The sequence below is a fragment of the Orycteropus afer genome, unplaced genomic scaffold, assembly GCF_000298275.1.
Source record: "Orycteropus afer afer isolate SDZICR_OR568_19922 unplaced genomic scaffold, OryAfe1.0 scaffold00068, whole genome shotgun sequence".
NCBI classification, from domain to species: domain Eukaryota; kingdom Metazoa; phylum Chordata; class Mammalia; order Tubulidentata; family Orycteropodidae; genus Orycteropus; species Orycteropus afer.
The window spans coordinates 668615-684061 of record NW_006921655.1 but is presented as its reverse complement, the minus strand read 5'-3'; the positions used below and the strand labels follow the sequence as shown (position 1 = coordinate 684061).

General features: G+C 39.2%; 1 protein-coding gene across 1 annotated transcript in view; it reads right to left on the bottom strand.

Annotated features, from left to right (window-relative positions):
- EXD1 (exonuclease 3'-5' domain containing 1) overlaps window positions 1–15447 on the bottom strand; it is a 65674-nt gene that overhangs the window by 17133 nt on the left and 33094 nt on the right. Inside the window, exons 6-10 of the mRNA XM_007940505.2 lie at window positions 13610–13696; window positions 5656–5760; window positions 5493–5573; window positions 2710–2853; window positions 1891–2082 (exon numbers count right to left, since the gene is read on the bottom strand). Of these exons, the coding sequence (XP_007938696.2) occupies window positions 1891–2082; window positions 2710–2853; window positions 5493–5573; window positions 5656–5760; window positions 13610–13696 (609 nt within the window). The remainder of the gene's footprint in view (window positions 1–1890; window positions 2083–2709; window positions 2854–5492; window positions 5574–5655; window positions 5761–13609; window positions 13697–15447) is intronic.

Here is a 15447-nt window from a genome sequence, read left to right as displayed (position 1 = left end):
TGGCATGGTAGTTTGGACATTTGGGACATCTTTAACCTCTGCCTCATGGGGACCAGCCTCATGCTGATCTTTCTAAGAGAAATTGTTCAAGCAGTAGTCTTTTCAGTTGGTTTTCTTCAGTTTTTAAATTTTATTATCTGTAAGTCACAGAATTCAGACTCTTTTCAATTTTAATAGCTGGTATCTTTTTGTTTAATTCAGGGCTTCAACCCACTTCAAACTGGTTTAGTCATGGCTGATGAAGTGAAACTGGAACAGACTCAAATTTCTAAAATTTGGATGAAGTGGAACAATAACTGGAATGGGAAAAATAATGAGCTGAAGCCCTGGAATACGAGACTCAGAAAAGGCATAGTGACCCCTTCTAGGAGCCTGATGCAGGACATTACATTATTGCCAAGATCATGAGAGCAACAACACATTCCAAGTGACTCAGTTGGCTACTATATTTGAAAGGAATATTGTTGATTTCAACTCTGACAATCAAGAGATTTAGTTGTTATGCAACATGCATGCTGGTTTTGTTTTCTAAGAGGGATATTAAGTTTCTAGCAGAGTTTCAACCTGTAATTTCTCTGTCTGGTTACCATTCCTGTTCATCAACATTTTACAAATTCAAGTCCATTCTAGTTTCACTTCATCAGCCATGACTAAACCAGGAAGAACTGATTTGAAACCCTGGTTTTAATTGCATTGCCTAAATAAACACATGAAAAGTGAAGTTCATACCAAAAATGCTAATATTTTATTTAGCATTTTACATCAATATTTTTCAGTGAGAATTGTCTGTAGCAGCAGATCAAATATGGTTTCTGTAATATCTTTTTCTTTTTTGCTGTTGTTCGTTGCCATTGAGTCGGGTCTAACTCATGGTAATCTTATAGATCACACAATAAAATATTACCCAGTCCTGCATCATTTTCATGATTTTGGTATGTTTGAGCCCAGTGTTGTGACTGTTATGTCAATCTATCTCATTGAGAGTTTTCCTCATTTTTGCTGATCCCTACTTTCCTAAACATGACTTCTTTTCCTAGGGATTGGTCTTTTTAAATCATGTGTTCAAAGTTAGCAAAACAAAATTTCACCATCCTCACTAAGGAGCAGTCAAGCTTCATCTCTTCTAAGACTGATTTGTTCATTCTTTTAGCAGTCTATGGTATATTCAGTATTCTCTGTCAACACCACAACTCAAATGGATCAATTCTTCTGTCTTCTTTTTTCAGTGTTCTGCTTTCTCATGCATATGAGGTGACTAAAAAGAGCATGGCTTGGGTAAGGCACAACTTGGTCATTAAACTAACATCTTTGCTTTTTAGAATGTTAAAGAGGTCTGTTGCAGCAGATTTACCCAATGCATTATGTTATTTGATTTCTGGATGGCTGCTTCCATGGGTGTTGATTATTGATCCAAGTAGAATGAAATTTTTGACAACTTCGAGAACATCATTTATCATGATGTTTCTTATTGGTCCATCTTTTTTTTAAAAAAAAAAAAAAAAAAGCTTTTGAAAATACAGAAATTGCTCTTAGCTGATGAGCTGTACGAAAACAGGTTGTAGACTGGATTTGGCCTGTGGGCAGTAGTTTACCAACTTCTGTCATATAATTTTCTGACAATGCACTGGCTTCATAAAAATAATAATGAAATCTTAAATTTATCCATTCTTTGACAAAAATAATTCTTGGAAATATAACTTAATATTAGTAAAAGGATGCTTCAGGGGATCAATTAAGCCCAAGCTATAGCCTTTCCAATATTTATCACCAAGTTTTGCCCCAAAATAAAATTTGCAGCAACTGTGAAAAGTGAGTATCACTGTGCCCTCCGTGAGAAATAAGACAGAAACAGGGATCTTGAAGACACACTCACAAAAGAACTATACCTACCTCCATGCCTCCAAGCCGGTATGCAGACCCTTCTCGATAGGTGTTTAAGTACCCATCCACAAGGGTGGTCAGGTCAGACATCATTTCATCTAGGAGTACCAAGCGAAGGGGTAGCAGGTAGGTAGCTTCTAGGGCCAAAATTTTCAGCAAAGTAGGTGAAAGAGGTCGTGTGAACCACATTTCTGGATTTTTCTAGAGACACCAAACAAATCTCCTCTAGGTCATAAGCAACACGTCAAATTGTCTATCCAAGTGTGATTTAATTTAAAATGCTGTCATTTTCTTCAATGATTACCTTCTTTTTTCACACTATAACTAGCCTTCTAAGAATACACATGTACAGATATTCATTGTGTGTGTAAGAGAAAGAAAGACAGGCATAGGCATCAGGACTTCCCATTCAAAGTGGGAGGCAGTAGACATGATTATATGACCAATTGTAGTTACTATGGTCATGACCTAAGTTGGTATGCAAGCTATTACAACTAGTATCTCTTAGCAATTAAAAAAAAAAAAAAAAAATCTACTTTACTTTGGAAGAATAGCTGGGATAATTTGCACTCTGTCCCCTTAATCCAAGTTCACATGAAAATCTCTCCTTGTCCCAACTTCAAAATTTATTTCAGAGTACTTTTTAACTGATAGCCAACAAATCTGCACTATGATTTTTATGTATTTGAACCACAAACATTTGTTCCCATTTGGAACAACTAAATTTTGCCAATGTGCACTTTCTTACATGGCAGCTAGTCATTATAGTAGGTTGATAAAACATGTGAAAAAAAGTAGTATCATATGAGGACATCCATTGACACTCACCTGAGTCAGTTTTTGCTTCTCTTCTAGAAAGGAGACATATTTAGGGGCTACTTTAAGGTGTCTGACCAAAGTCTCCTGCAAAGTACTGATGCAGTTTGGAAGAAAGCCACCTGTTTCCATAGAAAATTGAAGGACATCTGCTACCTATGCATTAAAAAAGAAAAGCTAGTTTATAGAATATACACAGAAAGCTATCATGGCAGAAATAGTATAATTAAGTATAGAGAATATCTTTAAATACAATTTTCCCCAAATAATAGCAACATCAGGAAGCTATCCAGTCAACTTATTCTTAAAAATTAATAAATTTTTAAAAAATTAATAAAGAAAAAGATTAGTCAACTTTAATGTGTCCTTGTCTACTTTCTTTCCTACTTCTTTTATTTATTTCTGTGTGGTAGGTTGAGTAATAGTCCCTAAAAATATCTAGATCCTAATTCCTAAATCCTGTGAATGCTACATTATATGGCTGTGATAGTTGGACCTGTGTGTCAACTTGGCTGGACCACAATTCTATGTGGTTTAAGCAATTGTGATGTGGGTTGTTCCAATGATGGGATCAGATATATATGTTCTGAGCAGCCAATCCATTGAAAGGGAGTTTCCCTAGGGGTGTGGCCTGCTTCTGGTATATTTATGGACATCCTGGGAAAAGAGAAACTCTTCTGTGGATCGGCATTATGTTGTGCTGCCTACAACTATCCATGAGCGAACAATCCACCATTTAGCCTGAAGATCTTGGATTCGTCATTCATTGGAGTCATCAGCCAGTACACTGCCTGCCAACCTTGAGCTCCTCAGCCACTGCAGCTGCATGAGTCAGGAAAAGCCTCCAGCTTGATGTTTGATCCAAGAACTTTGGACTTGCCAGCTTCTATAAGTGTGTGAGCCATTTTCCTAAGATAAATTTCCCTTTCTCTCTATATATAAGTTTTACTGGTTTTATTTCTCTAGAGAACCCAGTCTAGCACAATGGCCAAAGGGACTTGCAGACATGATTAAGTTAAAGGTCTTGAGATGGGGCAACTATTCTGGATCATCTAGGTATATCCTAAATGTAATCACAATTGTCCTTATAAGAAGGTAGATGGAGATTTACTATAGTCAGAAGAGAAGGCATTATGATGATAAAGGCAGAGATTGGAGTGATGAGTTTTGAAGACGGAGAAAAGGGCCATGAGGCCAAAGAATACAAGTAATCATTAGAACCTGAAAAAAGCAAAGAAATGGATTCTCTTTTCAAAGTTTCCAGAAGAAACCAGGCCTGCCACTTAGACTTTAGCATGTTGTTGTTGTTGTTATGTGCCATCGAGTCAGACCTGACTCATAGTGACCTCTCCTTGGGTTTCCAAGGCGGTATCACTACGGAAGTAGATTGCCCAACCTTCCTTCCGAGGAGCGTCTGGTGGGTTTGAATCGCCAGCCTTCTGGTTAGCAGTCAAGTGCCTTAGGCACTACGCTACCAGAGCTCCTACACTTTAGCATAGTGAAAATGATTTCAGACTTCTGCTCTCTAGAACTGTAAGAGAATAAATATGTGTTGTTTTAATTCATTGAGTTTGTGGTAATTTATTACAGCAGCAAGAGGAAACTAATATACTGTGCTAAAGGAAAACAAATTGGTAAAACCTTAAACTCCTGCTTCTTGCACTATGGCTATCCAAAAAGAAAAATGTGGAACTATATGCCAATGTTTTCATTAGACAATATACATAGCATCCAATCAAGAAGCCTAGTGGCAATTTTCTTGCATTTTGGAGTAAGGATAGAAGGAACCTCTACATAGCAGAAGATTCTGAGAAAAGGCTCCAAATGTGCATATGTATTATGTGCACATACACAAACAGAAAATTTTACCCATATATAGCAATGTAAAATTGAACTTTCAGGAATTGCTGCCAAAATATAATAGCCATTTTATTAGTTTAATCATACTGCAAAGCCTCAAGGCTAATGTATTCAGGATTCCCTTTCACTAGCTTACACTTAGGAGCTCTGGTAGCATAGTGCCTAAGGCACTTGACTGCTAACCAGAAGGCTGGCGGTTCAAACCCACCAGACACTCCTTGGAATGAAGGTTGGGGCAATCTACTTCTGTAGTGATACTGCCTCGGAAACCCAAGGAGGGGTTGCTATGAGTCGGGGCCAACTTGACGGCATATAACAACAACAACAGCTAACACTTAGATGACCAGAAGAACTTCATGAAAGCCAGTGGTTTTATTGCTTTCACAGCCAAACCAGACACTCAGATCAGCTCCAAGAGCAAGTATATACCAAGAATTTCTCATTTCTCTCAGGTTCTTTAAATGAGAGACAACTGATACAAAATCACAATTCTTTAGGCTATTTTGAACCAGAATCGGGTTTTTTGGCATATTCAGGACATCTAGCACCCAAGCTAGATGCCAACTAGATTTAGTTTATATATGTATGTGGCTAACGGCACAGATGAGATTGTTCATTTTATATTAAGTCTTCCTGTCAGACTTGTGAATGACCCCAAAATTGCTCTAGTTTTGGCTACGGAGTATAGACCTTGTTCTTATTTGACAAACTCTGGAAAAAAATGAGGAAAGGGTAATCACAAATAATTTTAAGTAACTTTTCGACAGTGCTTTTACAGTTCACCAAATGTTCTCACATATAACCTATACAAACACCTTACATAAGAAGTGGGCAGGAGAAGGGACACAAGAAGACTTTCAATCATTCATCAAAGGAGGCCATTTTCTGTGGGAGCTATGTACACTGATATGAATTGAGAGCTTTTCTGCATGTACCTGTGTGTCAAAGACATTATTCAGCAAAATTCCATACTGGTGAAAGAGACAGTCAGAAAGCCAACGACAGTCATGGATAACCTAAGGAATTCAAAGATGGAGAAAGAGTAATTAGGATCTGATTGCTAATCTCACTAGCAGAGGAATCAGCTTACATACTCACCTTCAAAATTCTCTTGTCTTCTAATACCATCTGAAGTCCATTTTTGAAAGCACGACTTCCCAGAAGGAAAATATCAAATAAGTAAACACGGCTATTTGTGGCCACCTACAATAGACCATGGAGACAAATATTAACAAAAAAATCCATTGTCCTCAAGTCAATTCCAATTCATAGTGACACCCATAGGGTTCCCAAGGCTATAAATCTTTACAGAAGCAGACTACCTCATTTGTCTCCCATCAGTGGCTGGTGGGTTCAAACCACTGACCTTTTGGTTAGTAGCTGAATGCTTTCACCACTACACCATCAGACCTCTTTGCAGACACATACACTGTAAGATAATTAAAAACTGAGGAAATGGGTCTGAGGAGTGCAGTAAGCACCCCTGGGAGTCCTGCAAATCTGTTTTTTGCTTTAATATTGTTTGGATGGAACAGACCTGGGAACTTCATAACTCCACTCTCCAGTCACCATCCGATCTCCTCTCCAGGAACAACCTTTTTTAGCTATTCCCTGTTTCCAGGATTAGTTCACACCATTTTTTTGTGTGTGGTTGGCTCTAATCAACCATGAGCTCCCAGATCAGAATTATTCTACTGAATAATAGTAACTGCCTGGTCAACCTGTATCTGTGGGTTTCCTACACCTACCTCTCTCTGAGCTTCTTATTTCAACTGAAATTATGGGTGCCCACCAGAGCAAGCCTCTGCAGACTAGCTTGTCTGCTGGTCCCCAGGCAAGGCTGGATGAGTATCTCCTCAAGAGGGTCACCCTCAAATATGATGACTAGGAGCTTCCTTTGATGGGGCCCTCTGCATTCCCGAAATCAGATATCTGCCTGAGCATCTCTCACCAGCCAAGTAGAACATTTTTAACCACGCTGGAACCTTCTCCCAAGCCACTGATGCCATGAAAACAATAAAGCTTCTTTTTGCAACAACAACAACAAAAAGTTGGAAGACGTCAAGCTGAAATGGCATAAAATACTACACAAAAACATTACTTTACATCCCACTTTAGTGAGTAGCAACTGGGTTCTAAAAGCTTGCAAGTGGCCATCTAAGATGTAATAATTGGTCCCTCCTTCACCAGAGCAAAGAATGAAGAAAACCAAAGACACATGGAAAAAATTAGTCTAAGGGACTAATTGACTATGCAGACCTCAGCCTACATGACCCCGAGACCAGAAGAATTAGATGCTGCATGGCTATCACTGTCAACCACTTGGAAAGGGATCAAAACAGGAGAGCAGGAATACATAGGAAAGAAGGACACAAGGAAAAGGTAACCAAAGGGAGGAAGTGGGAAAGTAGCTATTATATTATGGGGATTGTAATCAATGTCTTGAAACAAAATGTGTATGAAGTATTGTGTGGAAAATGAATTTGCTCTGTAAAATTTCAAATCACAATTTAAAATAAAAAGGGACATGTGACAAAATATTTAACTTTCTCACTTAAAAAAAAAAAAACATGCAAACATTTTTAGGGAAAATCAAACCAAAACCAAACTGCCACTGAGTCAATTCCCACTCATAAGCAACACTATAGGACAGAGTAGTACTGCCCCATACGGTTTCAAGGGCTGTAAATCTTTACAGAAGCAGACTGCCTCAGCTTTCTCTCACACAGTGGCTGACGGGTTCGAACAGCCAACATTTTGGTGAGCAGCTGAATGCTTTAGCCACTGTACCACCAAAGCCCCTTTTCTTAGGAAAAACAGGTTTTAACCGATCTTAAGCTAAAAAGACATGATTACTATGATTTCAAGAAAAAAGCAGCAGACAGGCTGGTTATTTCTCCTTTTCCATTTTATAATTCCAACTTTAATGTCTAATTAATCTCCCCTATAGCATTCTTTTAAAAAAAAAAAAATTTTTACTCTGATTTGAGTGAAAGTTTACAGAGCAAATTCATTTTCCATATAGCAGGTCATACACATTTTGTTTCATGACATTGACTGCAATCCCCACAATGTAACAGCTCTTTTCCCACTTCCTTCTTACAGTTACCTCTTCCCTGTGTTCATCTTTCCTATGGATTCCCGCCCTGAGTTATCTCCCTGTGCAAATACTACCCTTCTGTTCTTTCATGATTGAACACTGTATGGAGTGTATCTACCTTGTATAAATGTTCACCTTATATACCTATCAATTATTTGGTTGGAAGCCATTGGAGTGAGGGGCCTGAAAGGTAACTAGGGGCCAGTAGTCTCAGGGGTTTCACCAGGCACTATCAGACCAGTAAACCTGGTCTTTTTTTTTATGATTTTGAGTTTTGTTCCACATTTTTTTCCCACTCTATCTGGGATCTCTTACTCTGATCCCTTTCCAAGTGGCTGACAGTGGTAGCTGGGCGCCATCTACTTCTTCTTGTCTTGTGGTCACATAGGCTTAAGTTCACATAGTCCAACAGTCCCTTGGACTAATTGTTTCCACATGTCTTTGGTTTTCTTCATTCTTCTTTTCTCTGAATGGAGAGAGACCAATTGTTGCATCTAGATGGCCACTTTGAAGCTTTTAGGACCCCAGTCACGACTCACCAAAGCAGGATGTTGCAAAGGAGAAGGGAGGCTGAATCTTCTGACTTCTTCTAACTCCAAAAGAGGAAGATAGAATCACCATCAGTAGCCCAAGGCCTAGCCCTGCAAGTCAGACATACCACCCCCACCCCCTCTCTGCTGGGTTTGATAATTCGCTGTGGTGGCTACACAGAACTCACAGATTATGGGATTTATTAGGGAAGCAACAGGCTACAATTCAAGGTCAGAAATGTACTCAGTCTCTTGCAGCTGACCATCTCACTCAGCAGCCGACAGTCAGTCTCTCAGCAGAGCATGTCTCTTGCATCTCTCTCTTAGCAGCATGCATCTCTCACATCTCTCTTAGTACACATCTCTCATGTCTCTCTCTCATCAGCATGTCTCTCACATCTCTCTCAGCAATATGTGTCTCTCGCTCAGTGTGTCTCTTGTATCTCTCTCAGCAGTGCGTCTCTCTCATGTCTCTCAGCAGCACATTTCTTGCATCTCTCTCAGCAGTGCGTCTCTCACATCTCTCAGCAATGTGTCTCCCTCGCTTCTCTCTCTCAGCAGTGTGTGTCTCTCGTGTCTCTCAGCAGTGCATGTCTCTCACGTCTCTCAGCAGCATGTGTCTCTCACATCTCTCTCTCAGCAAGTGGTTGTCTCTTAGGCACATGTTTCTCTCAGAAACATGTCTTTCTCAGCCAGCATTCAGAGAGACTCCTTCTGACCATAGGCAGACTCCTTTTGAGCCTGACAGAGTGGCCAAACTAACCAATCCCAACATCAGAATTCTATACACCTGAGAGAGAGAGAGAGAACTTTCCAGAAGATTGCTTCATGCCACTCTCAACAGAAATACCCCAGGTGGATAACTTTAACAATCAGGAGCTACTCAGTTGTTCACAGCAAATTCCACCAGAGTTTACAAAGACTTATGGCTAGAAAAGCCACACTATGTGCCAAAGGGGCAGGGAGGCCGCATCTTCTGACCTCCTCTAACCCAAGAGGAAGACAGAATCACCATCAGTAGCCCAAGGCCTACCCCTGTGAGGCCAGACATGCCACCTTCTTCCAGCCCTTTCCCCAACCCTGACACCAACCGTCCCTCCCACAACACCCACCACTTCTCTGCTAGGTTTGACAATTCACTGCAGTGGCCACACAGAACTCATAGATCACGGAATTTATTAGGGAAGCACCAGGCTACAATTCAAATTCAGGAAGTACACTTGGTCTCTCTCGGCCCACCATCTCTCAGCCAACAGTCTCTCTCAGTCTCTCTCCCAGCAGTGCGTGTCTCTCAGTGTCTCTTTCTCAGCAGCATGTGTCTCTCAGGAGAGTGTTTCTCTCAGCAATACGTCTTCTTTCTCAGCCAGCAGTCACAGAGACTTCTTCTGCCTCTGGGAGGGCTCCTTTTGAGCCTGGCAGAGTGGCCAACTAACGAATCATAACATCAGAATTCTAAACACCTGAGAGAGGGCAAACTTCCTAGAATATTGCTTTGTGCCACTCTCAACAGAAATACCCCAGGTGGATAACTTTAACAATCAGGAGCTCCTTAACTGCTCACAGCAAATTCCACCACAGAATTTACAAAGACTTATGGCTAGAAAAGCCATACCAGGTAATTTACTACACCACACTATATAATTTACTACAGCACAGATGTAGAGCAATGTTGTTATGTATGTTATGCTGAACTGAATGTTCAAGTATCAACTGAACTTGATGTGCCCTGTGACCACGATCCTGGGCCCACAGGTCCAACAACTCACTCCCTCAAGGTGGTGGCTGTGGCCAAGAAGTTATCATAACTTTGCCCCCGCTACTTCTATTTACATGAAGATTCTTACAGTACATACAAATACATATGTACAAAGATCATCTGCCAACCATATACATGGTCCTGGATATATTCCCTTTTGCCTAGACATACCTGATCATTCAGCCTGTTTACCTATGTATCTACTCATAGATTAATGTTTATTATTACAGACAATGGAATATTGTATATGTGAAAGTATTTGTCTTTGTTGTCTGTACCTCTTGTGCACCTCTCTGTGTCTTCCTTGGGGAAGACACTAAAGTGTTGTGCTGGTCACTTGATTTTGGTATACTGACTTACCCTTCACCTGAATCAATACTTGTCTCTTACCTATCTAGCAATTTTCCCTCCCATCCCCTCTCCTCCCTGGTAAACAACAAAGTTTCCTTCCATATATAAATCTTTCCTTGACTTTTATAAAAATGGACCAATACAATATTTGTACTTCTGTGACTGACTTATTTCACTCAGAATAATATCTTCCATATTCATCCACATTATGCAGTGTTTCATGAATTCCACATTATTCTGTAGTGTTGCATAGTATTCCATTGTGTGTATGTACCATAGTTGGGTTATCCATTCCTCCATTGATGGGCACTTAGGTTGCTTCCATCTCTATGCCATTGTGAATAGCACTGCGATGAACATGGATATACATATATACGTTCATGTCCTGACTCTCAATTCTTTAGGATGCATATCTAGTAATAGGATTGCTGGATCAAATGGTATTTCTATTTCCAACTTTTTAAGGAATCACCATATCCATTTCCACAGTGGTTGCACCATTTTACAGTTTCACCAGCAGTGTATGAGACTCCTAATCTCTCCACATCCTTGCTGCGTTTGTTATTTTCTGTCTAATTGAACTTTGCCATTAGTCCTGGAGTGAGATCACCTAAGCATTCTTAAAGGAGCTCTGTTGGCACTGTGAATAAAGCATTAGGCTGCTAACCCAAAGGTTGGAGGTTCAAACCCACCAGCCACTCCACAGAAGAAAGATAAGGCAATCTGTTTCCATAAAGATTTACAGCCTTGGAAACCCAGGTTGCTATGAGTTACAACTGACTCAATGGCAGTGGGTAGAGCATACTTACAGAGCCCTGATGGTGTAGTGGTTAATACATTTGGCTGCTAACTAAAAAGTCAGTGGTTTTAAACCTACCAGCTGCAGCCACGAAAGAAAGATGAGGCAGTCTCTTTTGCAAAGATTTACGGCCTTGCAAACCCTATGGGGGAGTTCTACTCTGTCCTACAAGGTAACTATGAGTCAGAATTGGTTTGATTTTGTTACAGTATGCTTAATATTCCAGGAATCACAGGCTTAAGGAAAATGAACAGCATCTCATCATTACTAACACAAAAGACCATTTCTCTGAGTTCTATAATATGCATTATATTAGGTGTTATATAAAACTACTTATAACACAAGACCCCTGACCTCTAAGAGTTCAAAACAAGCAGCAAATACATTAGCACAAATGGTAGGATGTCAAATATTCAACATAGTTTTACTGATCAATTGTATACAAGAATAATATCATAGACAGTCTGATGTCATCTTTGTTGTTTCCAGAGCTGAACTGTTGATACAACTATAATTATCAGGCCTAACTGGCACCCATTCTCAGGACTTTCCCATTTTTTACTAGAACTTGATACTTAAAATAGCCAGTCTCTGCTCTTTTTCCTTACTTCTTTAATTATAAAAATTGAATAGACACATCATAAAAGTCTGGAAAATAATTCTCTGCTAGATTGTAAATTCCATGTGGTAAGAGACTATCAAATTCACCACTATACACACAACTAAGACATGCTATACAACTTCTACATTTTCATATGCAAAAAATTTATGTTGTTGTTGTTATGTGCCGTCGAGTTGGACCCGACTCATAGCGACCCCTCCTTGGGTTTCCGAGGCAGTATCACTACGGAAGTAGATTGCCCCATCTTCCTTCCGAGGAGTGGCTGGTGGGTTTGAACCACCAGCCTTCTGGTTAGCAGTCAAGTGCCTTAGCCACTATGCTACCAGAGTTCCCCCCAAAATTTATATGGTTCTAATAATGTCCAAGGAGCTCAGGTAGCATAGTGCCTAAGGTGCTTGACTGCTAACCAGAAGGCTGGTGGTTCAAACCCACCAGCCACTCCTCAGAAGGAAGATGGGGCAATCTACTTCCATAGTGATACTGCCTCAGAAACCCAAGGAGGGGTCGCTATGAATCGAGTCCAACTTGACAGTACATAACAACAACAACAATAATGTCCATGCAATTCTGTATCTTGCTTTTTCTACTCATAAACTTTTAAATATTTTTTCTACATTGCTCTGGTCATCAATATTTGGAAGCTGCTTGAGATTTATCAAATGTAACATCTGCCATTACTAACTATTTAAGAGTTTCCACTTTCTGGTTTTCACCATTATATAATACCATGAGGAACAGATTGTCATACACTTTTTTTTGCATATTATAAATCATTTAGATTTTGAAAAGTAGCCCTGAGAAGTGGATCAAAGGAGTTAAAAAAAAATTCATAACTCTTAAAAAATATTTACTGCCTTCATCTTAGAAATTTTATTGTATGTAAAAATACATGACCACAGATGGGATTAATTAATTAAACAATTTAAAGTTAAAGAAAAGCTCATTTCTTCTAAATGTAGCTAGTGCCAGAATTCCACTTTAGGAAAGAAACTAAATGTATATATGTATTTTTAATTCATTTGTTTTTTTTCATGTACTGACTCACTCACTCTCTCCTTGACTTGAAAGTAAAACCAAAAAAGCCAAACTCACTGCCGCCAAGTCGATTCAACTCATAGCGACCCCTTGTTGGGTTTCCAAGACCGTATCTCTATGGAAGTAGATTGCCTAATCTTCCTTCCGAAGAGTGGTTGGTGGCACCACCCTTCTGGTTAGCAGTCAAATGCCTTAGGCAAATAAATTCTTGTATAACTATTGCTTACTACAGCATTATTCACAATAGCCAAAAGGTAGTTACAACTTAAGTGTCCATTAGCAGACTAATGGGCAAACAATATGTCACATATACATACAATGGACTATTATTCAGGCATAAAATGAAATGAAATTCTGATACAGCTACAACATGAATGAATCTTCTTTTTTCTCCCTAAAGTTTATTAAAGAGGAAAGAGAGGGGAGGCACTCATGATGGAGAGGGGCTTTCGCCTATTCTTGCCTGTGGTCTCCCCAAAATGAATGAATCTTGAAAAATTACACTGAGTGAAATAAGTCAGACAGACCCAAAAGGAAAATTACATGATCCCACTTATATGAAATATCTGCAAATGAATAGAGACAAAAGTTTATTAGTGGTTATCAGGGACTGTGGGAAGGAAGTAATGGGAGTTATTACTTAAGGGGTATTGAGTTAATACTTGGGGTGACTAAAAACCTTGGGAAATACATAGTGGTGTTGATTGTACAACACAAGATGTAATTAATGTCACTTCAAATGGTTAAAATGACAAATTTTTTGACATATACATATTTTTCATAATACAATTTAAAAAATAAATCTACCAGTGAATCTACAATTATTTCAAAATAAAATGTTTTTTAAAAACTCTTTTACCTGAAGCCAACACAGATTCCCATGACGACACACATTAGCACCTTCTGCTGTCACACTCAGGACACTCTGCTTCTTGATATGAAGCATCTAATGAGAAAAGAGAAAAAGAAAAAATCTCAAGAGAATAAATGTCAAAATTAGGGCATCATAAATGGTACAAGTAAAATGTACAGCCATAAACAAAGTGGATCATATTTTTTAACTTAAAAACTTGACAATGGCAAAACATGACAGTCTGTTTAACTACACACAAAAATCACCACTGAACATTTCTGATGCCCTTTTTCAGTTTTAGCAAAGGTATTCCACAACTGGAAAATAAATCATTCATATCCCAAATGCTAATGAGAGTTAAAAACTCAGATGCCTTTTGTTACCATTGATGCTACAGAGAAAGAATTTTAACCTGTGGCCAGATTCTTCATGCACAGAGTGGCTGGCTCCCCAACACAGGGCAATTCACGGTACCCGAACGAAGCACATCTAGTGTCTAAGTCTCATAGTAACTACTATTCAGAATGGCAGAAATAAGTAGTCAATAGGTCCCTTAAAGCCTTGGATTCATTAAATTACTTAAAACTTCAATCATGGTATCCCAGGAACAGTCCTTTGATTATCTATGTTGTTGTTGTTAAGTGCTATTGAGTCCGCTCCAACTCATAGCAACCTTATTTACAATGGAATGAAACACTGCCTGGTCATGCACCATCCTCACAATCCTCACTATACTTGACCCCATCATTGCAGCCATTGCGTCCATCTATCTTGTAGAGGGTCTTCCCCTTCCTTGCTGACCCTCTACTTTGCCTAGCATGATATCCTTGTCCAGAGAATGGCTCCTTCTGACAACATGACCAAAGTAGGTGAGACAAAGTCTGGCCACTCTCGCTTCCAAAGTCTGTTCCTGCTGCACTTCTTCCAGGACAGATTTGTTCATTCTTCTGGCAGTCCATGGTATTTTCAGTATCCTTCACCAACACCACAATTAAAAAGCAACAACTGTTCTTCAGACTTCATTGTTCCCTGTCCAGCTTTCACATGCATACAAGGTGACTGAAAATGCTATAGCTTGGGTATGGCACACCTATAGTCTTCAAGGTGACATCTTTGCTTCTTAATACTTTACAGTATTTTTTTGCAGCAGATATACCCAGTGCAATACAACATCTGACTTCCATGGGCATTAATTGTGGATCCAAACAAAATTAAATCCCTGACAACTTCAATCCTTTCTCCATTTATCATGATGTTGTTGTTTATTGGTCTACTTGTGTGGTTTTTTGTTTCCTTTATGTTGAGGTATAATCCATACTAAAGGCTGTGGTCTTTGATTTTCATCACTGCTTCAAGTCTTCTTCACTTTCATCAAGTAAGGTTGTGTCATCCACATATCACAGGTTGTTAATGAGTCTTCCTCTAATCCTGATGCCATGTTCTTCTTCATGGAGTCCGGTTTCTTGGATTATTTGCTCAGCATACAGACTGAATAAGTATGGTGAAAGGATACAACCCTGACATACACCCTTCCTGATTTTAAACCATGCAGTATACCCTTGTCCTGTTCGAATGACAGCCATCTTGGTCTATGTACACATTCCTCATGAAAAAAATTAAGTATTCTGGAATTCCAATTCTTCACAATGTTATCCATAATTTGTTATGATATTGTGTTAGGCTGGATTCTCTAGAGAAGCAAAACCAGTAAAGCTTATATATAGAGAAAAAAAAATTATCTTAGGAAAATGGCTCACACATTTATGCTGTTCTTGTTGTTATGTGCTGTCAAGTCGGACCCGACTCAGAGCGACCTCTCCTTGGGTTTCCGAGGCAGTATCACT